Source organism: Dipodomys spectabilis, unplaced genomic scaffold (genome assembly GCF_019054845.1).
Source record: "Dipodomys spectabilis isolate Male_0828 unplaced genomic scaffold, ASM1905484v1 ptg000363l, whole genome shotgun sequence".
Lineage (NCBI taxonomy): Eukaryota > Metazoa > Chordata > Mammalia > Rodentia > Heteromyidae > Dipodomys > Dipodomys spectabilis.
This window is the reverse complement of record NW_024871040.1, coordinates 3,829,668-3,856,816: the sequence shown is the minus strand read 5'-3', so window position 1 is coordinate 3,856,816 and position 27,149 is coordinate 3,829,668. Positions and strand designations below refer to the sequence as shown.

Genomic DNA, 27,149 nt, shown 5'->3' with positions numbered 1-27,149 from the left:
ATTGTCCGGCCCACCTCGCGCTTCCCGCCAAAACGCCTGGGGCGCATGCCCAACCAGCCCGTCAACCCTGGGAGCGCGCTCTCCCAGAGGCCCCCGCGCGCACTTCCGTCCCCAGGCCGCGCACGTAGCTGCAAGGGGCTGGTGGAGGTGCAGGCGTCGGACTCGGTGCGTGCCGGTGACGTCATCGGAAGCCGGGACCATAGAGACACTCGCCCCCTCAGGCACGCGCTGGAGAACTGGAGACCAAGGCAAGCAGCTAGCGCGGGCCGGTGGCGGGCGGACGGTGTGGCTCCGCGTCTGAGACCTGGCTCTGAGCCGTAGGGGTTCGAGTCCCGCTCCTGCCCAGGGTTGCCTCACGGCTTCGCACCACTCTCTGATCATCTCACTCAGGAGGCCGTCGGGAGTACAGACGGCTGGCGGCGAGACAATGAGCGAAAAGCCGAGCAACGAAGTAAAGTGAAGGGAAACGCGGGTTCAACATGCGGTTAGGGTGGGACAAGGAATGGCGCGGGAGCCCTGTGGGAGAATATACGGAATGAGGGGATGTGCCCGGCAGGGAAGGAGGAAGGCGGGAGTGGAAGCCTTCAGCGTAGGCCTTGACTGTCCTCATGCAGGGCCCGGAACCTATGGAGGACCGCGGTCAGGATGAAGGCAGTGCCGTGGACAGCCCTGCAGTCCCCGCATCCCAAGAGTCGGGAGCAGAGCCTGGGGCGGCTGTTGCACCCGAGTCCCAGCCCGGACTCTACAGCTACATCAGGGGCGACCTATTCACCTCAGAGATCTTCAAGTTGGAGCTGCAGAACGTACCCCGCCATGCCAGCTTCAGCGATGTCCGCCGCTTTTTGGGCCGCTTTGGCTTGCAACCGCACAAAACCAAACTCTTCGGGCAACCCCCTTGTGCCTTCGTGACATTCCGCAGTGCTGCGGAGCGGGACAGGGCCCTGCGAGTGCTGCATGGGGCCCTCTGGAAAGGCCGTCCACTCAGCGTGCGCTTGGCCCGGCCCAAGGCTGACCCCATGGCCAAGAGGCGGCGGCAGGAGGGTGAGGGTGAGCCCCCCACAGCGCACATTGCCGACGTGGTGACCCCTCTTTGGACAGTTCCCTATGCTGAGCAACTGGAGCAGAAGCGGCTGGAGTGTGAGCAGGTGCTACAGAGACTGGCCAAGTGAGTGGAACACGGTCCCCAAAGCACCAGAGACCTGCTCCGATTTGCTCTGCCTGCATTGAGCACTGTGTGAGCCATCCACCACAGGGTCTCAGCCAGCACTATGAGCTGGCCAGTAAGGCTTTTAGGATACCAGTAAGGTCCCAGAGAGGGGCCTGGTGTGGGTTGGGACAATGGACAGAATCCAACCATTGGTGTACTTCTTATTACAGGGAAATTGGGAACACCAATCGCGCCCTGCTGCCCTGGCTGCTCACACAGAGGCACAAGCACAACAAGGCCTGCTGTCCATTGGAGGGGGTCAGGCCATCACCACAGCAGGTCAGGCTTGACTGGGGTGGCCACACAATCCTGTCTTGTGTTATTTTTTTACTTATATAGTACTGGGAATAAAACCCAGACCTTCACACATGCTAGGCACTTTTGTCTCTTTGTCTTTTGACAGCCCTATGGGGAAATTAGAGTCTCCTTCACTGTGGCCTTCTTTCCTGGCATGAGTGCTGGGCAGCCAAGATAAGGTCCACTGCCTCTCTGTGCCTCCTTTTTTCCTCACAGACTGAATACCGTAATAAGTGTGAGTTTCTTGTTGGAGTTGGGGTAGATGGAGAAGACAATACAGTTGGCTGTCGACTCGGCAAGTACAAGGGTGGGACATGTGCTGTGGCATCCCCCTTTGACACTGTGCACATCCCTGAGGCGACCAAGCAGGTGGTAAAAGCCTTCCAGGAGTTCATCCGGTGAGGATCTGGGACTGGGTTCCTGGGAAGTCTTGAGACCATCTGGGAGCAGAGGGAGGGGGTCCTGTCACTTTGGATGGGGAAGTGGGAGCATGGAGGCTGTGCCCCTCCATCCTCACTGGCAGACATTGCACACTCAGGGACACTCATGGCTCCCACAGGTCTACCCCATACTCGGCATATGACCCTGAGACATACGCAGGCCACTGGAAGCAGCTGACTGTGCGCACCAGCCGCCGTGGCCAGGCCATGGCCATCGCCTACTTCCACCCCCAGGTCTCAGGTGGTGGTCCTGCTGGGGAAGGAACCTGGCCTAGGGTAGCTTTGGCATAGCCTAATGGGCCTTTTTGTATTATCTGTTCCAGAAACTGAGTCCTGAGGAGCTGGCAGGGCTGAAAGCCTCTCTGGTACACTACTTCATGGAGGGGCCTGGCAGAGCCAGCGGGGTGACCTGCCTTTACTTCGTGGAGGAAGGACAGCGGTGAGGAGCCCAGGAAGGGACATGAGGGATTCTTGAAGGGGCCAGTGATATTGACAGACCTGCCTTTCCATACATATAGAAAGACTCCCAGCCAGGAAGGCCTGCCCCTGGAGCATGTAGCTGGGGACCAGTGCATCCACGAGGACCTGCTTGGGTTAACCTTCAGGATCTCCCCTCATGCCTTCTTCCAGGTAGTCTCATGTCCCTGGGTGGCATAGGATAGTGGGAGGGAGCACCAACACACATACCAAAGCAGGATGGAAAGAGTAGGCTAGGGGACAAGGGCTAGCCTTGCAGAGATTTAGGGAGAACCACCACATGCAAGCCACAGTGTCAGGTACGAGATGAGAAAGGTTGTCCCTGATTGTTTACAACTATAGATATCCATAGCCATGATCCTTCTTGTTAGAGGTTGAAGAATGGGCACACTTTGGCAACATAGGACTCCACTCTGAATCTGATGGGGGGGGGGCGCGGGGGGCCTTGGCCTTATTCTAAGATAGGGGACTGAAATCCTTTTAGGTGTGGCAGGATTAAGGGAGGGCCATAGGTAGAGCTAAGAGGTGCAGCCAAGTGACTCCAACCCCCACCCCCATGGGAGGACAGAGGTGGCCTTTTAAGTCCCTTGGCCAGGAAAGCAGCTCTTTAAAATGGGGACAGGGTAGGAGGATTTGGACATCGGCTGTGGTCACCAGAATGTGATGGAGGGTAGGAAAGAGTCTTAGCTGAGCTACAGGGGAGTGGGCCCCAGAGGTCTCACCAGGATAGAGTCCAGGTATTGTGGAGTGCTGGCCTGCCTCCAGATTAAGGAGCTGAGGCCTGCACCTGAACACATGATGGCCTCCCCCCCTCCAGGTAAACACGCCGGCTGCAGAGGTACTGTACACTGTCATCCAAGACTGGGCCCAATTGGACAGGGAAAGTACAGTACTGGATGTATGCTGTGGTACCGGCACCATTGGCTTAGCCCTGGCCCAGGTGAGCCCTCTTGCCCTGCCCCTACTGACACCCAGCTTGAACATTCAGAGGCTGACATCCTGTTGTACTTCTCGTTCCTTTCAGAAGGTGAAGAGAGTCATTGGGATTGAACTGTGCCAAGATGCTGTGGAGGATGCCCGGGTGAATGCCCAGACCAATGGTAAGAGCATGTGGGCTAGCCTACCTCAGCCTTTGCTCCATAAACCCATCCTGTGGTTCCAAGGGTACTAGAGGGTCCAGCTGACTTCCTGCATGCCTCAGTCAGAGTTGGGTGGGGAAGTATTCCCAATGACAGCTCTATCTTTTGTGTACAGAGCTGAACAATGTTGAGTTCCACTGCGGAAAGGCTGAGGACCTGGTTCCTGCCCTGGTGAACAAACTGGGTTCCCAACAACTTGTAGCTATCCTGGATCCACCCCGAGCTGGCCTACGTGAGTGATTTACATTTAGGGAGGTAGCCTGCCAGGCCATGCAGTGTAAGGTCTTGAGAACTTAACGGTCTGTCTTCTCAGATTCCAAAGTGATTCTGGCCATCCGTAGATCTGAGAACCTCAAGAGGCTCCTGTATGTTTCATGCAACCCTAGGGCAGCCATGGGCAACTTTGTGGAGTGAGTATTGGGCAGTCCTAGATGGGGACCAGGAACCAGCACCCTCTCCCAGGGGCCTCTGCGTAGTCTTATAAGTCTAACTTTGGCTGATCCTCATCCTATCATAGCCTCTGCAGGGCCCCATCTAATCGGGTGAAGGGCACCCCCTTCCGACCAGTCAAGGCTGTGGCTGTGGACTTGTTCCCACAAACCCCACACTGTGAGATGCTCATCCAGTTTGACAGAATGGATTACCCTAATGGCACAGATGCTCTAGGGCATGAAGACCCTCCACCTGAGCCTCCCCCAGAACCTCATCTTGACATTCCACAAGAAACTGGGGCCTCCTAGGCCCTGGGATCTGCAGAAACAAGCAGTTCCAGAGCAGGGTCCATCAAGAGAACAGAAGCTGGAAGATTTATAATCACATTTGCTTGGGTATGCAGTCATAGGGCACAAGGCCTTGCTGCCCAATCAGAGATTAGCTGACTTGATGCTATGGGCTATTGCTCAAAAGATGGATGGACTCCTGGATCCTGTCTACCACCCCAAGTCTTTGTAATAACCAGCCTGTGAGGGCCAAAATAAACAATTGCTTAAACTGTTTCTGTTGAAGAGAGTCAGAGCTCTGGTACACGCCACCTCCTGTTGGTATAAAGGAACAGGGCAGTATCTAAGTCATATCTTGGGTACTTGGGGAACTTCTGCATTTTGGCCATTCTGGCCTTCAGGTACTTCAGGCCTGAGCACAACCAGGAGGGTTATGCTAGGTTGCTCAAAGCAGCTTGCCATGCCCCTCCCTGAAGAGTACAGGGAATCAGACCTTGGGAGTAGGTTACTTTTTTGGGGGGGGGGGGGGGGAGGGAGAGGGTTGGTTGTAGGGCTTGGACTCAAGAGCCTAGGCTCTGTCCCTAAGCTATTTTGCTCAAAGCTAGCACCCTACCACTTTGAACCACAACTCTACTTCCTCCCCCCCCCCCCCCCCCCCCATCCAGGGCCAATTAGAGGCAAGAGTGACAGACTTTCCCTGCCCCATCTGGCTTCAAACTGATCCTCAGATCTCAGCCTCCTGAGTAGCTAGAATTTACAGGCATGAGCTGCTAACACCAGTGTTCTGTTGCTTTTTGTTTAAAAGGATCTTGGATTCAGCTGAGGCTGGCCTGGAACTCCCAAATGTGCTTTGGCTTCCAGCATGGCATGGCACCTGACAAGGCTTGCTTCTTGGCAGGGAATGTAGTTTTATGTTTAATTCCAAGGAGAGACGAGAGATAGGATTTCAGGACCAGAGTAGATGGTACTGACCATGGGAGATTGCTCCTAAACCATCACTTGGCTGGCCTGGCCCTCAGCCCAGGAAGGAGGCCCTCAATGCAGTGACCACGACATGCCAGATTGTGTTGAGTTCCCAAGGGACAGCTTTGTCTAACAGCACCCTAGGACAATTGAAAGTTCCCAACTTACCTGCCTCACTTCCCCTAATGACCAGAAGAATGAAACGACAGTTGTTCCATTTTGGACAATTTGATTTATATGTTCAGACCATCAAGGCTCACCCTACAGCTGTAGCCCAGTGCACACAAACAGCAGTAGCACAGGCTCCCTAGTACCACAGCATGGCTGTGCACACAGAACTCACCCACATGGGGCAGACAGGGAGGACACGAGACATGGCAGCACCTGCCTTGTGGCCACAGAGGAACAACAGCCTCTAGGGTAATGTGTGCACAAAGCTTTGGTTCTCAATGGTAAATCTGGCTGTTTTAAGGGCAACAGTCACAATCAACTGACTATTCACAGCTGCAGACAGGAGGCAAGACAGAAGCAAGTGTTATTACAGCAACTTGATTTTTTTCCCCCCAAGTTAACACAGAAGCCAACCTCTGTCACACAGGTGGGTAAGGGAAGGATATGCTGTGGGTGGTCCACAGCCAACATTCTATGTCTTCTTGACAACGCCATCAAAACTACCTGCAGGGTACAGTGGGAGACAAGACAGTAGGGAACATGGGGATGGAGCCTACTGCTAGGCTAATGGTGCCCCATATGTGAGCGCACAGCCCCAGAACAGGTGCTGGGAATTGGGCCAAAAGCTGGCTACTATCACCAGGGCCTGAACATATTCATGTGCCCTAGACTCAGGCAAGAATAGACCTTTACTCACACCCATCCATAGGGTACATCCAGTGAGGACCTAGCTGGGCACTAGGTCTGACTGTACAGGGCAACTACCCTTGAAACCTAGGGAGGCCACTCACTAGGATGCCGAACATTCACCAACCAGTGCTCAGTTAGCTCCTAACCAATGACACTGCAGTGAAGGATTTGTTCCTTTTTAAGCAAGTATACTTGCTAAAATGCATGATTTCAAATCTATCTTCTTTCACTGTAAAAGTTTCTTTCCAAATTCTAAAATATCAGAAAAGCTTTAAAAATTGATGAGTGGACAGGCGAACTCAATTGTGCAAAAATCTTTGTAAAAAAACTTGCCAGAGATCAGCAAAGGCAAGGGCCTCAGTGTCCTGGAAGGCGGCTGTTAGGGCATTAAGACTTTATCAGAAAAGTGGACTGCAGCCCAGCAGCCATCTTGACACTTCAGGAGACTAGCTGGATGTCTTCCTCACTGATAACGTGGCTCACAGCAAGGGATACAAACACCTTGATGATCTGCCTGAAATGTGAAGAGTATTTACTGGTGCTAAAATTTTATTTAAGTCAAAATTATCTGAATACTCCTCATTTTAACTTTCTCAAAAAAAAAAAAGGGGGGGGGGGGACCAGAAGGCAGATGATAAGAGACCTTCTGTCCCAACAGTGGCTCCCAAGGAGTGTGGGCAAAGGAGCCACCTGGCATCACAGTCCACCAGAGCCATAGGATTTGGCCTTATTATCTCATCTGTCATCCAAGTATTTCTTGTCAGTGCATATTATGTACTAAAATTCATGAAAACTTTCATAAAAACAGTCTGCAGCAGATAGATATGAGCAGGGTCTATAGCTGACTATCAGCTTCCAATTGTGCAGTCACTCGAAGTTGATCCTTAAATGTATCCAGCCTGATGAGGCAGCTTCCAGGGAGAACTGTTGCTTGACATGTGTATTGTCACAACTGTCCCCACAGTCCAGGGCCTGAGCCCAGATGCACTGCACCTCAGGGAAGGAACTTAGGTTGGAGTCCCGATGCTGCAGTGAACGGTTGTGGCTGGTGGTCTCCCAGGCAGCACTGCTGGCAGCCCCTGTGCCCCACTAGTGTCGCCTACCTCACACATCCACAGTGCACAGAGGCTCACCACCAGGCTGCGCAGAAGCCACAATTGACATTTTGGGCTTCTTCCGAGTTTCCTCCTACAAGAACAAATGGTTGAGAGGTGTGCTCAGCAAGTGGCTCAGGAAGGGATAGACTGCAAGTGTCAGAATGCCTCTGGACTCTGAACTCCAGTGCTTATGAAGCCCCAGAATGGTAAGGCAGAGCACCATGTGCTGCTCCTTCCCTGACAAACAGAACCCAAAGGAAGAATCAGATATAGCCATAGCTACAAGCTGGGATTTATACTCCCCATCCCTAGGGTGGATATCACTACCCGACATTTTATTTCCTCCAGGGTGCCACAGCCCATCTCCCATCCAAGGGCAGGCTGGCCAATCCTGCTAACATTTGTCAGACAAGGACTACCCCACCTGAGGACAGAAGCACACCACTGAAAGGTCACCTGGCAGCAGACACTTACTTCCTTAGACTCTATGACAGACCTAGCCCACAATGTCCAGGAGAAGCTGTGAATGATCAAGAGAACAGAGCCCTAGGGACAGGGACAGCCTTCTAAACAGGGTGCCCTTGGAGTAGATTACCCATCGCAACTTTTGGAAGCTTCACCAGCACCAAGCTCCACTTAGACTTAATTGTTTTGTAACCTTTTGGAGTTTTCTGGGGCATGTACCTGGTACTCTATCCTTGCCCTCAAGTACCTAACTCCAAATTGGAACTCAGAATCATCCCAGAGCAGATCTTTTCATTCAGCAGCAGGATGTCCTGCCAGCTCTAACTGGACTAAAATTAAGGTTCAATCTCATCTGGAAGGTAGGTACAAGTATTTCCAGAGTGTCAGGGGTGGGTTCCTAGGGTCTACTGTCCTTCCACACTGCTAGAAGAATGCTGACATGCAGCCCTTCATGCAGTGAGAGGACATGGGGTTGGCAGGTGCAACTAGAAGTACTCACTCGTTCTGCAGCCAGCCTCTTCATCTCCTCCTGCAGCTTGCTCAAGATGTGGAGGTTGGGTCTATTCTTCTTGGCATATTGCTGTAGTTCAATTACACTCTTGTCTGAGGTTTCCTGGGGACATAAAGCCTGCGCTCAAGACTTCCCAGTAGTAAGTTATGTCCATGATTACATAAGACAGGAACATCGGGGCCTGGGAGGCACAGGACTGCACAGATACCCTGCCCATGACAGCACTTGCCCTGTTAACAGCCTCAAGAATATGGTGGCAGTTCAAGACACTCTGGCTATGCTGCCTCACCTATCTCTTCCTCTGTGGGGAGTTCCACATTTTCTCCTGTACTGACAGGACAGCCAGGCCTCACCACACCAGAAGCCTTCAGGATAAGAACAAGAATGTAACTACAGCTAGAACAGAACACTGCCAGACAGAGCCCAACCAATCAGCTCTCTGCACACCTCACAATGTGCAAAAAAGAATCAGCTATTCTTTTCTCCTTATTCTCTTCAGAAGGGGTGGGTGTCCACTGTGTCTTGAGTTGAGCCCTGCACAATGGCTAGGCTGTACAAGGCCAAGACCACTGACCCTCTAGCTGAGGGATGTTTCCACCCAAACCCAAAGCAATGTTCTTTCTCCCTTAATCACAATCCAGGATTATGCACAGAAAGACAAAGAAGTCTTACACTCATTTACCAAAAATGTTTTATCCTGGTCCATAGCTTGGGCTCAGTGGGAGAAAGAACCCAAGTGTAGCATGAATTAAGCCCTAGGTTCCATCCGCTGTGGACAGTGAGTGTGAGGGTGGGAGCGTGTGTTGTTTAGAACTCCTCTTTGACAAAGTCAAGCCCCAGGGCACAATCTTAGGGGGCCTGCAGGGGTCATTCCTGACCAGTGGCTCAGCTCAAGGCAGGGTGGCTCAAAAGTCCCCAGCACAATCTTCAGGGTCATCCTATTCATAGCCTCCACTCCTCTACCCCTAGTACGCTACCATGGAAGGCCACTGAGAATCTTTTATTAAACATAGGGCATATAGCCCTGGAAGGGGCCAAGGGCCTGTCTGCCAAATTTTCACATAACTCCACATCAGTGTGCACACTGTAATCTCCTGCTCTTACAGAGATCCTTCATCATACACAAACCTCTCTGCTCCCACACTTCACTGATCACTCATAGCAGTTTCAAGAGGATGTAGTTTAGAATACTCCCACACTGCATGACCGCAGGTGTCACAAAGCAGAGGTAGCCAAGAGCAAGAGCAATGTGGCTAAATACCAACCCTGATAGCATATCCCAGATAGAAGCTCCACGGTGAGTTTGGTTACCTGTTTGACCATTTTGCTGCTCTCACGACCATACATGCGCAGTAAAGACCCCCAGTTCTTGACATGTGGGTGCAGCAGCTGAAGGATTTTCTGAGAGGCTAATTGTTTCCCAACTCTTTTATTCTTACCTGTAAAGAGAAAGAACAAAGGTGGAGAGAGGGAGTCACCTGCCACCTGCCCTCCCTTAGCACCCCAAATGCCAGTAAGGGCATTCCACAGGAGGGTGGGCAGTGCCTCACCACTGTGCTGAGCACCTAAGACTCACAGCCCTGAGGCCAGGATATAGCCAGCACCCTGCAGACTGTACTTCAGAGGCTCCAAGTGAGGGTATGTACCCAAGACTACCAGCTAAGAGGCCTCTCTCCACCATCTCCCATACTTCCTAGCAGACCAGCAGCCCCTCCACCTCCTAAAGCATGCAACTCTGTAAGGGCAGGTACCCTAGGGTAGAAACACCAGCTGCAGGACTTTCTAAGCAGGAGTTTTCCAGGCCAAGGAAGGCAGGGCCCAGGCTGGTCATACTGCTCAGCAGCTTAGCTGAGTGGCTCATGTTCAGGAACCTATGTCACTGGGGACTACAATTTGTGGGATGCAGAAACAGCCTATAGACAGACAGCCAAAGCTGGTTTTAAACATGGTTCTGCTAGTTTATACAAAACTGGATTGTTCTGTAGGGAGAGGAGGGGAAAAGGAAACAGTAATAGAAAGACAGAGGTGATAAACTCAAAATACTGTGGGGATATAAAGACATCATTAGGAAGCTCACTAAATAAGTTGATTGATCATTAAGAGCAGAGAAGTCAGAGAAAAACGATCATCTTTGAAATACCATAGTGAAATCCTCTGGTGCAACTAATACATGCTGAAAAACACAAAAAAATGAATGACAGGAAAGTAAGACACACTCAGATAGAGGATGCCAGAGAGAATGACTAGCAAAGTGAGAATAAGGATGAATATATTTGAAGTAGTTTATTTGCATGTATGAAAACAACAATGAACAGATTGCCAAGAGATGAAGGTTGTCCTTTCTGACAGCTTCTACTTGTTAGTGTGAGTCCAGTCAAAAATAAGTCTTTAAGAGTAATAAATAAGGGGCTGGGAAGGTGGCTCAGTGGTAAAGCGCTTGCCTTGCATGCATGAGGCCCTGAGTTCGATTCCTCAACACCACATAAGCAAAAAGAAAAAACCTGGAAGTGGCGCTGTGGCTCACGTGGTAGAGCACTAGCCTTGAGCTGAAGAGCTGAGGGACAGCGCCCACCCCAGAGTTCAGGCCCCACGACCGGACCCCCCCCAAATAAAATAAAATAAAATAAAAAGAGTAATAAATAAATGATTAGACCTTTAAAGGAAAAATGAAAAGAAACCTGTTGAAATTGTTTTAAGGAGGTAATCTGAGGGAAAGTGATAGAAGGGGTAAGGATATATGTGTAAGAATGTCACAATAAAACCTCCTTGTACATTTAATATATACTAATTAAGGAAAGGGAAAAATTGGTTTTTATTTACAATAGTTATTTGAAGTTCTTGTTTATAATTCAGACTTTTGTGTGTGTATATGCTGGTTCTGGGGCTTGAACTCAGGTCCTGGGCATTGTCCCTGAACTTTTCAGCTCAAGGTTAACATTCACCACTTGAGCCACAGCTCTACTTCTAGTTTTGTTTTTTGTTTTTTTTTTTAGGGGGGGGTCCAGTCGTGGGGCCTGAACTCTGGGTCTGGGCGCTGTCCCTCAGCTCTTCAGCTCAAGGCTAGCACGCTACCACTTGAGCCATAGCACCACTTCCGTTTTTTTTTTTCCTGCTTATGTGGTGCTGTGGAATCGAACCCAGGACCTCATGCATGCAAGGCAAGTGGCTCTACCACTGAGCCACATTCTCAGCCCTCTACTTCTAGTTTTAAGTGGTTAATTGGAGCAAAAAGTCTCAAGACTTTCCTGCCCAAGCTGGCTTTAAACCTCAATCCTCAGATCTCAGCCTGGAGTAGCTAGGATTACAGGCATAAGACATCAGTACCCAGCAATTCAGATTTTTTTGAGACTACGTTGTCTAGGCTGGTCTTGAATTTGTATCCCCAAGCAACTCTCCTACCCTGGCCTCTCTAGGAGCTGGGACTCTGTGATTGATGCCACCTACACCTGGCTTTAATGTTCAAAATGTGGTTGATTCAGATACAGAAGTAAGCAGAGTACAGATGTATAAAAAACAATGTAAATGGAAAGGACAGCTGACACACCAGAAGGAACCTCTGCCTGTTGGGGCTTGGACTAAGGCCACAGTAATGGTAGAGAACTAAGCCATAGGTGGCCAGAAAGCTTAACTATTCTCTGAAAGCACTAGTCTGAGAGGAAAGCAGGGGAAGAGAACTAGTCCTTACACCATCCGCGCACTGTGTGTTTGCCGCATGCCATGACATATTCACTCTTCTGATTTTTCCCAGGAACCACTTCAAACTTGATAGATGTGTCACCCATTCCATGGTTTCTTTAAAAGAGAAAACAAAGACAATAAAGTGGTATCATCTGAGATGATGTATATGGTAGCTCCTTCAGAGGGCTGCTTTGGGAAAATCCATTAAAAGCTCTCAGAGGAAAAGACCAACTTACTTCTCCCCAAATTGCTCATGAGAAATTATATATCCATTTTAATCCAGGGAGCTCTTAACTAACAGCTCAAGCTGAGGGGATCCTGTATACCCAAGGGAAACTGACAATACCTTCACCAGTGGGGCAAACTGTCAACAAAGTTGTGAGATACCCAAGAGGAGCTCCTGTGACCAGACAAGGAAAGGAGGTACCCTACCTTTTAAGGCACTCGTGGAGAATCTGATATGGAGACAACAGCCCAGCCTTGCTGGTCAGCTCATAGACTCTTGAGTCCTCGATACTGATGTGGTTAAAATACTGCAACACAAAGCAAATGCTCATAAATCCGGCCTAAGACCAAGGCCTTTCAGAACTGATCCCCTACAATTTACTTCCGCTCCAGATCTCTTTATTACCTCATCTGAGCAAGTCATGTCCCCTCCCACATCCCTGCTAAAAAGCCACCAAGTGTGGAAGATACTCTATGCCTCACTGGCCAGTTGTCTTTTCCACCACCCACCATGACCCACTTCATTGATCACGGTGCAATGAAGAGCCTAGGAACACGCTGAGCAGCCTGGGACACTTCTTTTCAATCCAATTCAATCAGAAATTAAACAATATATCACCTTCAGAGAGAACCTGTAACATCATAATTGATACTATAGGAAAGATAAGCCCAAGCACTTTAAAAAGGCTGAGCTCTCAAGGGGCTGAATGCTCATAGATCAGGGGAATCCAGAAAGGGCCTGGATGACTCGTTTCCAACAATGTCATTGTGCTGACTAAACAATTATCACTTAGGACCAAGAACAGGTAGGGTAAGAAGGGCTAACGAGGAGCGAAGATATCCACTCAAGGGGGAAAGGAGGAAATTCTGCATAGCAAGTACAGAAAGCTAGAGCTAAGAGAGATAGCCCCAAGGTATGTCAGACCAAGGGTGGCTTTGAATAAAAAGGACCTGACAGTACAATCCCCTGCTTTGATCTTTGGCTGGACCCACAGTAGATAAATAGAAGACACTGTCCAGACCACGATGAAACATAGACCAACTGTGAAGGGGCTGCAGTAACAAAGCAGTCATGCACGGATAAGGTATATCTGTCAGTGGTGGGTCCCAAACACAACACTGATCCGAGTGGCATCACAATTAGCTTGTGTAGTTATAATCTATAGTATTCATATAACTAAATCACCAAAGCAACCCATGACTGCACCACAGTGGCTTTAAACACCATTCTCTCCCCTGTCTCCTTCCCTTCTTCATGTTAAGAGTACCAGGCACAATCACCCAGCGGTAGTATGACTTCATATCAACTAATTGTATCTGAAAGTGCCCTGCTTCCAAAACAAGGCCACATTCTGAGGTTCTTTTGGGAGACACACACAAGCCAGATCAGAATCCCCCTAAGATTTTAAGTAAAGGTTAAGTTTTCCCCATTGACAAGCAAGCATGAATGAAGAGCTTGAAACAGACATGAGACAGTGGGGCACACTAGGCAGAGAGACACACCAAGAGCCAGCAGCCCTCTTAGAACTTCTACCAGCCTGCTGTGAAAAGGTCTGTACAAGCCTGGAGCACAGGCTTAGAGAAATGTCTGGAAACCTGTGGAAATGAAGACGCCTAAAATCAAATGCCTTAAATTCAACACCTCACTGTGCAAGACCAAAATGAAATTGGTTCCTCTGCCCTTGCCTTGCTCCATTGCGTGATACTGTGAAAGGAGGAAGGCCAGCCAAAACTCACCAGGAGAAACTCCAGCTGTCAAGGATGCCTCACCTCAAGTGCTCACATCACTGTAGGAAAAACCACGCCTCTAGAATCATCCAAAAGGGCTGGCAACCATGTGTGGCACCCTTGCCTAGTTACGACCTACTCTAACTAACAGCTGGCACTTGAACTGTGATTCAAGCATCAGACAACCAGCTTACCCTCAGGCCTCAAGTTCCTTGGCACAGACCTGCAGGCACACACAGTAAAAAAGCACTCAAAAATCACAAAAACATGAAACCTCTGGTAAAGACCCACAACAAGCTGCAGTAGGTCATACATGTTGCTAAGGATTAATCTGCTAAAGACACATGGAGATTCTAGCTCAGAAATACAGAAAAACAGCAAAAGTAAACTGCAAATGATCACTGTTGCACTTAGGAGAAACTCAAGTGACTGGTGCCTTGAAAACCCGTCAACTAAAGAGATGACCTTCAGTCTGGATAACAAGGACTAGGACCCTGGAAAGCACCAACCTTCAGAATAGACTAATTAGCCCCAATCTATCCAAGAAACCAAGGCTGCAGTTATAAACTTTCCAATCAAGACAACTTCAGAAACCAGGCCCAGTGAAAAGGAAATAGTAGGGCTGACACAGTGATTCAAGTGGTAAGATTACCTGTTTAACAAGTACTGTAATGCTAGCTACTCTGGAGACATAAAATTTGGAACATGGTGAATTGAGGTCAACCATGATAAAAGGTCCGCTAGACTCCCCTCTACCCCCACACCCCCAAAAAAAGCAAGACTAGAAGTCATGGCTCAAGTGGTATAGCTGAATTAAGGAAAGATACTGAGCAAGCATAATGCTCTAGGTTCAAATCTCAATACTGGAGAAAAAACAAAAATACTTTAGGCCCAGAAGGCCTAAATATTTAAAGAAGAAATATCTATTTCTACTCAAAAACTTAAAGAGAACATTTCTCAGTTCAGTTCATGAGAATGAATAATGCCAGTTCAGTTCATGATAACATCAGAGAAAGACAACAGACATACACAAAGAAAACCTTACATAACACAACATTATGTCAAAAAACGAACTTTACAACTTTGGCGGGGGTGGGGGGGAGGATGGGAAGGGGAAACAAAGGAGGAGGCAAATAAGAAATATACTCATTACCTTGCCCATGTAATTGTAACCCCTCTGCACAGTATTTTCACAATAAAAAAAATTAAAAAAAAAAGAAAACCTTACATATTTTGTTTTTTTGTATTTTTTTGGGGGGGGTCCGGTCGTGGGGCCTGAACTCTGGGCATGGGTGCTGCCCCTCAGCTCTTCAGCTCAAGGCTAGCGCTCTACCACTTGAGCCACAGCACCACTTCTGGCTTTTTTTCTTTTTGCATATGTGGTGCTGAGGAATAGAACTCAGGGCCTCATGCATGCAAGGCAAGCGCTCTACCACTGAGCCACCTTCCCAGCCCAACCTTACATATTTTTAAGAAATGGATACAAAAATTCTAGAATGTGAGAAAACATGCCAGACATGGTAGTTCTCTTGGGAGGCTGAGGTAAGTAGATCATGAGTTCGAGACCAGCTTGGGCTATACAGCAAGACACTGTCTCAAAAAAGCAAAGAAAAAGTTGAAAATCTGAAAAACATTTCGTCACTAATGCTAAAATTCTCAGATGGTCATAAACCAACCAAATGTCAGCTACTTAAAACGCAACAAATTACTACAAAGGGATAACAGTAAGTTTTGTGAAGAGGAAATAGTAGGGCTGACAGAGTGATTCAAGTGGTAGAGTACCTGCGTAACAAGTGTAAGGCCCTGAGTTCAAAGCCCAGTACAATATTTTAAAAAAACAGTAGCAGTTCTATTTTTTTATTTTTGCCATTTCAATCATGTTACTTAACACACTGTGCCGAATCTTTCCTTTCCTTTGGTGGCACAGGGGACTCAGAGCCTCCAGTGGACTCTACCGCCACTATAATGCACAGGCATCACCTAAAGGCTCCCAAAGCCCAGATACTCTCTCCATCATAACTAATGAAAAACAGAATGTTAGCCAGGCGCCAGTGGCTCTCGCCTATAATCCTAGCTACTCAGGAGGCTGAGATCTGAGAACCACAGTTGAAAGCCAGCCCGGGCAGGAAAATCCATGAAATTCTTATCTCCAATAAACCACCAGAAAACTGGAAGTGGTGCTATAGCTCAAGTGGTAGAGCTTTAGCCTTGAGCTGAAGAGCTGAGGGACAGTGCTCAGGCCCAGAGTTCAAGCTCCACGACTGACAAAAAAAAAAAAACAATGTTGTCCCTGCATCTCAGGATGACCTCTGAACCATTCTAACCTGGAAGGCCTTAGGAACAAGACAGAACTGCCATTACAGAAACAGGACATCTGCCCTTGGTAATCAGTCATGTGCTGCTTGATGCCCACCTCACTGAAGGAAAAACTACTTTCTCCTTTGACAAGTTATAAACAGAATACATATATACAATTAAGTAAAACAGTCAAAAAAAAAATGTCTCCAGAGCATCTGGCACACATATGGATGTACTCCTACACTGAAGAGTAGGATAGTGTTGGGAAGGTGGTTCAGTGGTAGAGTGCTTGCGTTGCATGCATGAGGCCCTAGGTTCAATTCCTCAGCACCACATAAGCAGAAAAAGCAGGAAGTGATGCTGTGGCTCAAGTGGTAGAGTAGAGCGCTAGCTTTGAGCTGAAGAGCTGAGGGATAGCGCCCAGGCCCAGAGTTCAAGACCCACGACCAACAGCAACAACAAAAGATCCGTATTGTCTCTAGTACCCAACACAGAGCTCCTAAACCCCAGAAGATTTCTAGAGTAATTCCAAGGGTCCCTTGCTATTCAAAAGAAGCCACAAGAAGTCAGGCCTACTAGCTCAAATCTATAATCCTAGCTACTCAGGAGGCTGACACCTAAAAGATTACAGTATAAAGCCAACCCAAAGTCTTTTGAGACTCCATCTCCAATTAACCAACAAAATGCTAAACTAGAGGCATGGCTCAAATGTTAGATCACAATCAGTGAACAAGCAAGAGTGAAAGGTCCTAAATTTAAGCCCTGGTTCAGGCTTAAACACACACATATGCGGCATACGCGCGCGCACCCTCCCCCCCCACACCCACACCCACCGTACGGGCTAGGAATACAGGTCAATAGATGGGATGGGGCAAGGAAAAAAGTGAGATAAAGAGAGGCCCAATTCCCACATTTTAATTTATGCTATTGAGACAGCTAAGATTAGGGATCTCTAGGTAGTTTCCAGATAGGGGCTGGTCCCCAAAAGGATGGAATCTGTGATTGGGAATAAGGGAGGATTGCTGGAGACTGAATTATAAAATCTCTGGGAGACTCAGGGAACAACGCCCTGGTTGAGGAGCATATTCATATGCTGAAAAGGGCACTGCATCCTAACCACAGAGGAACAGAGTTTCCTGTACTAGAAATGCTTCCAAATCACACCCACCCTACGTACCTTTGTCTGGCTGTTCCTTTGGCTATCAACTAATAATTAGCAGAGAAAAATGTCTTCTTAAAAAAAAAAAAAGAAAAAAGAAAAAAAGTCTCAGAATTCTATAAATTCTAACAGGTTAATAAAGGCAGCTGTGGACATCTCTTAATTTGTAGTTAGGCAGGCAGAAACGTGAGTAGACAGGGGCTACTATATTCAGATAACATATGAAGTGAAGGCAACTGTGTGGGACTGAGCTCTTGACATTGTGGGAACCTGATGCTAATTCTCTATTGGGGATTCTAGCAAACAGACTTCCTGGGAAGTCTCCTTGATAGCCACCTTTGTGGCTCACTTCTGTTGTGTCACTCAGAAATTATGGTGAAATGCAATTTTTCCTGGAGAAAAGTTAATACTGTAGGAGTGTTAAATAAAAGTTACACTAGGTTGCCATTTTGTACCAAGTTTGGATACCAGGACCCAACAACCCAGACTAAAATGTAATGGTGGTCACCATGATAAAGTTCTATGTTAGTACACCAAAACTAAATAGTTCTCTAACCAAAGAAATCAGAAGAGGGAGAGCCAAAATCTCATCAGACTAGTTTCAACTACCTGCAATGCTTACATTCTTTGTTTGTTTTGTTTGGGTCCGGTCATGGGGCCTGAACTCTGGGCCTGGGCATTGTCCCTCAGCTCTTCAGCTCAAGGCTAGCACTCTACCACCTGAACCACAGCACCACTTTCGGCTTTTTTCTTTTTGCTTATGTGGTGCTGAGGAATCGAACCCAGGGCCTCTGGCATGCAAGGCATATGCTCTACCACTGAGCCACATTCCCAGCCCCAATACTTACATTCTTTAATACTTACAAAAAGTAACAATATTAACTGATCAGTTATTTTATATTTTTGTGTCTCCTATCTTAAAGTAACTGAAATGAACAGACTGCTTTTAGTTTACTTCAATCTACCTATAAAACCAATCTCTTCTGCCCAGCCAATTAGAATATTTATCTATTTATCTTTTTAAAAATAATTTTATTGTTATTATTTACATGTCATGCAGAGGGGTTACCATTTAATAAGTCAGGTAATGAGTGTACTTCTTTTTATTTTTGGACAAAGTCAACTCTTACTTTACCTTCCCCCACTGTTCCCCCTCCCTCATCACTATCTATAAGTTACTATTTATTTATCTTAATGCCATTCAATTGTTCAATTGTAAAACAAGCCAATTGAGGAGCTGGGAGTGTGGCTCAAGAAGTAAAATACTTACTAGGAAGCATAAAGGCCTAGAGTTCAATCCCCAGTAATGGAAGAGGGAAGGGGTAAATTAAAGCTAACTGTGATCTTTAAACTAAATTTGTTATAATTTTGACTTTTGACAATAGGACCTGCTCAACATGAGTCTTTGATATGCTAATGGCCTATCCATGAGAAAAACATGTTACCAACATATTTACAAACCTCAGCTACTTAGGAAACTGAGAGCAAAGGATCACAAATCAAGGCCAATCTGGGTAAAGTATGAGACTCTATTATGAAAATAGCTAACGTGCCAGGCGCTGGTGGCTCACGCCTATAATCCTTGCTACTCAGGAGGTTGAGATTTGAGGATTGTGGTTCAAAGCCAGCCCAGGGAAAGTCCGTGAAACTCTTATCTCCAATAAACCACCAGAAAACCAGAAGTGGCGCTGTGGCTCAAGCGGTAGAGGACTCGCCTTGAGCTGAGAGACAGCACCCAGGCCCAGAGTTCAAGCCCCAAGACCAACAAAAAAAAAAAAAGCTAATGTAAAAAGATCTTGGAGGCATGGAAAGCTCACAATTCAAACCTCAGAACTATGACCCTTCAAAAAAAAAAATTTCCATGAAGCACAGAAATCACTAAGAAACTGTAAGAGCAATATAGCACTATTGTGGATAGTTTGCCATATATCTAAGGTTATTAATCTACAAAGGTTGGAAAAAAATTTAAATACATTCTGACATACTTTGAAATGTTGGAATAAGAACCTTCAAAAACTGTTCCTTCATAAAAAGAAAGAAAAAAACAACCATCAAAATTGCAGCCTTTTGCTCCTACTTCCTGTGTATCAAGGGAGATGTTTCTTTTGTCCTACTTTTCTCTGTTTTGCTTTGCTTTAATAAATAATTGCTTAACTTAAAAACAACAACAACATGGCTGGGAATGTAGCTCAATGGTAGAATGCTTGCCTAGCATGCATGAAGCCCTGGGCTCGATTCCTCAGTACCACATAAACAGAAAAGGCCGGAAATGGCGCTGTGGGTAAAAGGGTACAGTGAGAGCCTTGAGCAAATGAAGCTCAGGGATAATGCCCAGGTCCTGAGTTCAAGCCCAGGACTGGTCAAACAACAACAACAACGATCTGCCAAAATCAACTTTTTCAGAACCCTGGAAATTAAGCAAAGGCTTTCAACAATCTTAAGTGTTTATATAAACTATTAAATAAAAGCAAAAATATACAGCTCATGCTAATAATTCTAGCTATTCAGAAGGCTGAGATATGAGGATGGATGTTCAAAACCAGTTCCAGTAGAAGTCCATAAGAATTTTATCTCCAATTAACCACCAAAACAACAGCAACAAAAATGTGAAAAAGTAGACCTAGCTACTTGGGAGACTGAGATCTAAAGCCAGCTAAGGAAAGAAAGTCTATGACTATTATCTCCAGTTAACCATGCAAAAAGCTGAAGTGGAGCTCTGGCTAACGTGAAAGGGTGCAAGCTTTGAGCAGAAAGAGCTCAGAGACAGTGCCAAGAGCCCTGAGTTTAAGATCTAGGACTGGAACCAAAACAAGAAAAAGCTAAAAGACAGCTCTCAGGCCTTGAGTTCAAGACTAAATACTGGCATGCATAAATACTTATTTTTAAAACTCAGTATCCTAAGACATTTATCAAAAGTAATCCATGGTAAAAATAGTGTAGTTGCTTGACACTGTAACATCGGATAGGGAAAAAAAAAAAAAAGATAGGCCAAAACCTTAAAAGGAAAAGCTGGAAAATGAGATGTCCAATGAAAACTTAGAAATATTCCAAAATCTAAGTGGTCAGACGTGACCAGGCAAGACCTGAAAAACTCCTAACCACTGTCCTCTGTGAGACCTTGGGAGACCTGGCCACTATATGTACAGGCAGGAAGGAAAGACTAAGACAGAACTGCCAACTACTAGAGGACCACAAGTGAACCCCAAGAAATATACAGAGCCCCTGTGCAAAGGCTGAAAGACATTATGGTTTGAAGAAGTGTGTGTTTTTGTGTGTGTGTGCACATGTGTGCATGTATGTGCATGTGTACGCCAGTCCTGGGGTTTAAATTCAGGGCCTGAGAACTGTCCCTGAGCTCTTTTGCTCAAGGCTAGTGCTCCACCACTTAAGCCACAGCCCTACTTCTGGCTTTTTGGTGTTTACTTAGAGATAAGAATCTCATGGACTTTCCTGCCCAGACTGGCTTTGAACCACAATCCTTGAATTTCAGCCTCCTGAGTAGCTAGGATTACATGCATGAGCCATCAGTACCTCTTTTTTTGTTAAGAGACCTTCCATTAGAGTTTCTAGAAGTCACTAGTCACTAGTCTTAGAACTGAGAAACCTTTTTTTTTTTGTCAGTCATGGGGCTTGAACTCTGGGCCTGGGCGCCGTTCTTCAGCTTTCAGCTCAAGGCTAGTGCTCTGCCACTTGAGCTACGTGTCACTTCCAGTTTTCTGAGTGGTTTATTGTAGATAAGAGTTTCACAGACTTTCCTGCCGGGGCTGACTGAACCTTGATTCTCAGATTCCAGCCTCCCGAGTAGCTAGGATTATAGGCATGGGCCACTGGTGCCTTAGCTTCAAAAGGATTTTTTTTTTTTTTTTGGGGGGGGGGGGGGGGAGTCCAGTCGTGGGGCCTGAACTCTGGGCCTGGGCACTGTCCCTCAGCTCTTCAGCTCAAGGCTAGCACTCTACCACTTGAGCCATAGCACCACTTCCGGCTTTTTTCTTTTTGCTTATGTGGTGCTGGGGAATCGAACCCAGGGCCTCAGGCATGCAAGGCAAGTGCTCTACCACTGAGCCACCTTCCCAGCCCCCAAAAGGATTTAATGACAAACATTTTTAAAGTATCAAAAGACACTGAAGCTTTGATACTTTATAACAACAGTCCAGCAAACTAATACAGTTACAAAATAGAGTAATATCAACAAATTTTTTTTTTTTTTAAAATCAGGCTGGATGCTGGTGGCTCACACCTTATAAGGCTAGCTACTCAGGAGGCTGAGATCTGAGGGTCACAGTTCAAAGCCATCCCAGGCCAGGAAGTCTGTGAGACTATCTCCAATAAACCACCAAAAAAGAAAGAAAGAAAAAAGCCAGAGTGGAGCTGTGGCCCAAGTGGTAGAACACTAACCTTGAGCAAAAAGAAGCTCAGGGACAGTGCCTGGGCTCCCATTCCCTAGTGCTAGGAATCAAAACCAGGGCCCTGGACATGCTAAGTCCCCAATCCCATGTTTATAATTTCAATATAAGCAGATAAAGCATTTTAAAAATCAAACAACCACTTCTGGTAATTCTCAAAAAAAAATCAGAATAGAAGGAAAATTCCCTCAGCCTGATAAAAACCCCACAGCTAAGTCAAGTGTCAGTAAACTTAAATACTTAGGAAGCTGAGATGTGAGTTCAAAGCCAACCCAAGAAGAAAAGTCTACAACACTCCATCTCCAATTAACTGGCAAAAAGCTGGGCTGGAAGCACAGATCAGTGGTAGTGTCAGTTGTGAGTAAAAAGCCAAGAAAGAGTGTGATATTCTTAACTCAAGCCCCAGTACCAGTATGCATGTACACACACACACACACACACACACACTCTCTCTCTCTCTCTCTCTCTCTCTCTCTCTCTCTCTCTCTCTCTCTCTCTCAGAACTGGCAAATATAAAATCAAAAAGCAGATTAGCAAATGATTTTAGGTTTCCTACTGGAGTGATGAAAATATTCTAAAATTACATGGTTGCAATGGATACACAAAACTGATTATACTAAACCCACACATTTGCATAGTTTAAAAAAACAAGTGTTGCCTGGAACTTGTGGCTCAGGCCGGTAAACCTAGCAATTCAGGAGACTGAGGATCTCAGTTTAAAGCCAGCCCAGGCAGGAAAATCTGTAAGATTCTTATCTCCAATAAACCACTAGAAAACCAGAAGTGGCACTGTGGCTCACGTGGTAGAGCGCTTGCCTTGAGCTGAAGAGGGACAGTGCCCAGGTACCCCACAACTGACCAAAACAAAACAAAACAAACTAGCCAAGGTAGGAAAATCCATGAGACTATAATCTCCAATTAACCACTAAAAAAAAAAAAAAAAAAAAAGGCTGGCTGGTGGCTCATACTTGTAATCCTAGCAACTCAGGAGGCTAAGATATGAGGATCATGGTTCAAAGCCAGCCGGGGCTCTGGAACAGTGGGCCCTGAGTTCAATCCCCACGACAAAAAAAAAAAATGCTGAAAGTGGTGCTGTGGCTTAAGTGATTACAGACACTTTAGCCTTGAGTGAAAAAGTTCAAGGACAGTGCCCAGGCCCTGAGTTCACCCAGGACTGACTGACACAAGGAAGTGGGGGGAGGAAAAGAGCAAGTGTTATTATATATAAATTAACTCCATAAAGCTGCCATTAAAAAAAATCCACTTGAAGTCAAGGTACCAATGGCTCACACCTATAATTCTAGGAAATTTGAGGATCACAGTTCAAAGTCAGCCGGAGCCAGGAAAGTCCGAGAGACACTTATCTCCAATTAACCACCAGAAAACTGGAAGTGGTGCTGTGTCTCAAGTGGTAGAGTGCTAACCTTGAGATGAAATGCTGAGGGATAGCTCACAAGCCCAGATTTCAATCCCCACGACCGAAAAAAAAAAAAAAATCCATTTGAAAATGTTTTAAATACTACTTAACATAAAGAACAACCTAAGTCTTAAAGATAAATGGTGACCTATATTTATAGTACTCACTAAATATTGCTTAACAAAAGTCTCCAAGAAGGATATATTTTTCCCTGTTTGCATAAAGACAATTAAGTTTCCTCTTTTATGAACTACCTGGAGGCCCTATAACTCAAGAATAATTCAATCCTTTGTACATAGCATGGAGGGCATAGGCACAGCTTGTAGACAGCTCTGGATTGGACCAACATGGTGAACACCTGCATCTGTTGCAGCTCCCAACAGGTTAAGACCACAACACTCACCTCCAGTTCTTCACTGTCTTTGGGCTTCTCCTCAGAGGTCTGTTTAACAAAGTCAGGTATGAGGATTTCCAGCGTGGCTCGAGCTACAAAAGAGAAAAGGCCTAAAATGAGGGCTCAAGTGAAGCCTTCTTCCCGGGGCTTTCGCTGAATAGGAAGACAGATGTGCTGCAGAATGAGCTGCATGTTGCTCTTACACCCACAGCTCAAAGGGGTGGGCAATGGCCCAGGGGCAGTGGCAGGACTTTCCAGGCACAATCAGAAGAGGACAAAAGAAAAATCACATCATGAGGAAGAGGAACCATAAGACACGTCATAGGAAATTTTACAGGCCATATTGAACTTACATATGTGAAATCCTAGTAGCTAATGAGGGAGGAGCTCAAATCTGTATTTTTAAGCAATCATGTTGGTGTGAAAAAAAATAGCTTGGCATAATCTAGACCCCACAGAGAAGCCTGAGAACAGGCATTCAGACTAGGACATATAGGCTATGACTATGTGAGCACGGAGAGGTGGCCAGATGTGAGATGTTATGGCAAGTGCGTGCAGGACATAGTATGAGGATATATACAAGTAGATGCTAGGCACTGCTGTGAGGAAAGAGTACACACATATCTAGGGCTGGCTCAGTCTGACCCAGCAGAGATTTGACTGTCAGCAAGCTATCCCAATAAAATAACAAATAAAAAAGACTTTCTAGAGCTGATGTTTAGAGAGTAGCTGGTTGAAGTCTGGACAGAGGAAGTCAGAACATGGGCAGAAGTCAATGACCCCGAACAACCCAGCCCCAGGACATTTCCACCCCGGGCCAAGTCCTATTCTGCAGGTTATCTGTTTGAAACCTAACACCCAAATTATTAAATTGAAAAACTCAGGCACAATCTCTCTAAAATAGATGGCAGGGCTGGGGTGTAGCTCAGCCGTAGAGCACTTGCCTAGCATACAAGAGACTCTGGGTACAAAACTCAGCACCTCAAAAATAAGTAAATAAATATTCATAAAATAGCAAGCTTTCCTGGTAACTAGAGTGGAGTGTGCAAGCTCAGGACAACCATGCAAAAGGACAGACTGTAAGCACAATGCAGAAAGGCTTCCCACTGTCCTCAGTATTTGCCATTAAAAGAAAGTAGCACAGAGGGATACTGATTGCCAAGACCATGTTCTCACTGCTCTGGAGACCCAATGAAAACTGTAAGAAAACTGACATGATTTTTGCTCTGCATAGAGCAGACCTACTCTGGGAAGCAACAGGTCAATGGGGAAAATCTCGAACAGACCTGACAGTGCATGGACCAGGGATATACCCAATACCACTCTGCAAAGTATTCCACTCCTCAGAAGAGCCTAACTAATGCTGATGCTGAGATAGAAGGCTTTGGTGAAAGAATGCCAACTACCTTACAGCTACACATGAAAACTGCAAGGACATTGTCCAAAAGCACAGTGAGTCTAAACTACAAAACACCAACTTCCTTAGAGATAAGTGCTCTCTTGTATGCAATGAGTTATGTCCTAATTTAGTTGGAAGAACTCAGCAATTATCTTCATGAATGTCAAAAACACTTGAGATGGTGACAGCATATCAATCCACCTCTTCTCTATTCTAGCATGTTCACATTTTGATCAGTTTAAAAATAAACCTTGCTGGGCGCTAGCAGCCCAGACCTGTAATCCTGACTACTGGGGAGGCTGAGATCTAAGGATCGTGGAACAAATCTAACCTGGGATAAAAGACAGCAAGACCCTTATCTCTAACCACCAAAAAGCCTAAAGTGGAACTGTGGGTCAAGTGGTAGAGCACTAGCTCTGAGCATAAAAGTAAAGGGACATGGGCTGGGAAGGTGGCTCAGTGGTAGAGCACTTACCTTGCATGCCTGAGGCCCTGGGTTTGATTCCTCAGCACCACATAAGCAAAAAGAAAAAAGCAGGAAGTGGCGCTGTGGTTCAAGTGGTAGAGCGCTAGCCTTGAGCTGAAGAGCTGAGGGACAGCGCCCAAGCCCAGGGTTCAGGCCCCATGACCGGACCCAATAAATAAATAAATAAATAAATAATAAAAGTCCAGGGACAGCACCCAGGCCTGAGTTCAAGCCCCAAGACCATCACCAAAAAAAAATAAAAATAAAAAAAATAAAACCACACATATACACACACATACCTGCCTCCACTGTATACATAGCACAGCAGCACAGCAGGCTGAGTACACTTGAATCTAGGAATAGCTAAGGCAAGAACAGGAGCCACTGACCCTGCTATTACTCAGAAGAAAAGTTCTACTCTAAAGTCTCATTCAGGACTTTACTCTCTTGACTTGGGTCTTTTCCAATAAGCCCATAATTTCTTTGTTTGGCAGAGTCTCATGCTTGTTAGGCAGTACTCTACTCCTAAGCTATACCTCCAGCCTTTTTTGCATTGGTTATTTTTGAGATAGGTCTGTCATTTTCCCTTGGCCCAGGTGTGGATTGACATTTGCCTGTTCTTTAGATGTGGGTGACAGGCACATGCACCATGTCCAGCTTCTTCCACTGAGATGGAATTTCACAGACTTTTTTCTTTTTACAGGACTAGCTTAAACTACAAACCTCAAGATCTCAGTCCACCAAGTAGCTAGAAACAAAAAGTCTGTTTTGTTTTACTAGTGCTAGGGATCAAACTCAGAGCCCTCCTCAGTGTTCTACCACTAAGTTACATTCCCAGCCCCTTGGCTGAGACAAAAGTCTCATTATATTGCCCAGCCTTGTCTCAAACACAAAATCTTTCCTCAGCCTCCTAACTGCTAATATTTCAATCACCACACACAGCTAAGAATGCAACTTTAAATCAAAGTAGATGATTACATAAATAAAATGGATGTGTCCCACCCATACCCTCCAAACTGCCGCCACTGCTCAACCCCTCTTTAACAAAGAGGCAAGGCAGACTTGGCAGGCAGCTTGTGTCTCTGAGACACCCAAGCAAGCCACATTACCAGCTTTATTCTTCGCAAGTTTTTTGCTGCTTGCAGTTCCAGATCCGTAAGTCACACCATCAATGGTCACCGAGGCACCAAAAGGCTCACTTGGATTCTCTTAAAATTAAAATTGCTTGTTTTAAAACACACTTGCCAAGACATTAAAAGCGTGCACACACAGTCTGCCCACACTGGCAGATGCCCCTGCAGAAAGAATGTCTATGCTCTTCTATAAAGACTGGGAGCTCCCTGAAGTGTGGAGACAGGGCTAAGGATAGTCAGCAATGAAAAAGGCACAGCTGGGAAATCTGAAGGAAATGGGGATCACGGGTGAGTGGGCCAGAGGAGAAGAAACTGGAGGCAAAACGTGCCCAGGACAGGGACATGGTCTCCAAAATACAACACAGGACTGTTGGGAGCTTGGAAGGACAGGATGCAATGAACCAGATAAATAACATCCAAAAGGGTAGGTGGGTGACCACAGGCTTTGGTTCTCAAAGTAGACAAACCGTCACTCACAAAGTTGTTGCCATGGAAGATAGCTAGAAGGAGTATGAACAGATCCAAGACACTTTCATTCACCTGGGGGAGACCAGGAAAGGACTCAATGCACAGCAAGGAGGCCTTCCTCACAAGTATGCCATTGATGACACACAGAAGCCAGCAAGGGACAAGAAAAGCAGAAGGGAGACAGGGGACAAACTCAAAGGAGCAA

General features: G+C 46.4%; 2 protein-coding genes across 3 annotated transcripts in view; one reads left to right on the top strand and one right to left on the bottom strand.

The window, feature by feature from the left end:
* Positions 1 to 145: 145 nt before the first annotated feature.
* Trmt2a (tRNA methyltransferase 2 homolog A) lies at positions 146 to 4,561 on the top strand. 2 transcript variants are annotated; one of them, XM_042666193.1, is made up of 12 exons: positions 149 to 451; positions 615 to 1,165; positions 1,378 to 1,486; positions 1,721 to 1,902; positions 2,064 to 2,178; positions 2,268 to 2,383; positions 2,463 to 2,574; positions 3,239 to 3,361; positions 3,446 to 3,521; positions 3,676 to 3,792; positions 3,874 to 3,970; positions 4,078 to 4,561. In XM_042666193.1, the coding sequence occupies exons 1-12, from the start codon at positions 428 to 430 to the stop codon at positions 4,298 to 4,300; spliced, it is 1,845 nt and encodes a 614-aa protein (XP_042522127.1). In that variant the 5' UTR covers positions 149 to 427; the 3' UTR covers positions 4,301 to 4,561. The 2 variants fall into 2 exon arrangements, with proteins under 2 accessions (XP_042522126.1, XP_042522127.1); XM_042666192.1 differs by having other exon boundaries at positions 146 to 451; positions 3,239 to 3,521.
* Positions 4,562 to 5,457: 896 nt separating this feature from the next.
* Positions 5,458 to 27,149, bottom strand: part of Dgcr8 (DGCR8 microprocessor complex subunit) — a 36,996-nt gene continuing 15,304 nt past the window's right edge. Inside the window, exons 8-14 of the mRNA XM_042666222.1 lie at positions 26,453 to 26,551; positions 23,488 to 23,570; positions 12,287 to 12,387; positions 11,862 to 11,968; positions 9,488 to 9,615; positions 8,165 to 8,278; positions 5,458 to 7,291 (exon numbers count right to left, since the gene is read on the bottom strand). Coding sequence (XP_042522156.1) covers positions 7,208 to 7,291; positions 8,165 to 8,278; positions 9,488 to 9,615; positions 11,862 to 11,968; positions 12,287 to 12,387; positions 23,488 to 23,570; positions 26,453 to 26,551 — 716 coding nt within the window. The 3' untranslated portion in view covers positions 5,458 to 7,207. The remainder of the gene's footprint in view (positions 7,292 to 8,164; positions 8,279 to 9,487; positions 9,616 to 11,861; positions 11,969 to 12,286; positions 12,388 to 23,487; positions 23,571 to 26,452; positions 26,552 to 27,149) is intronic.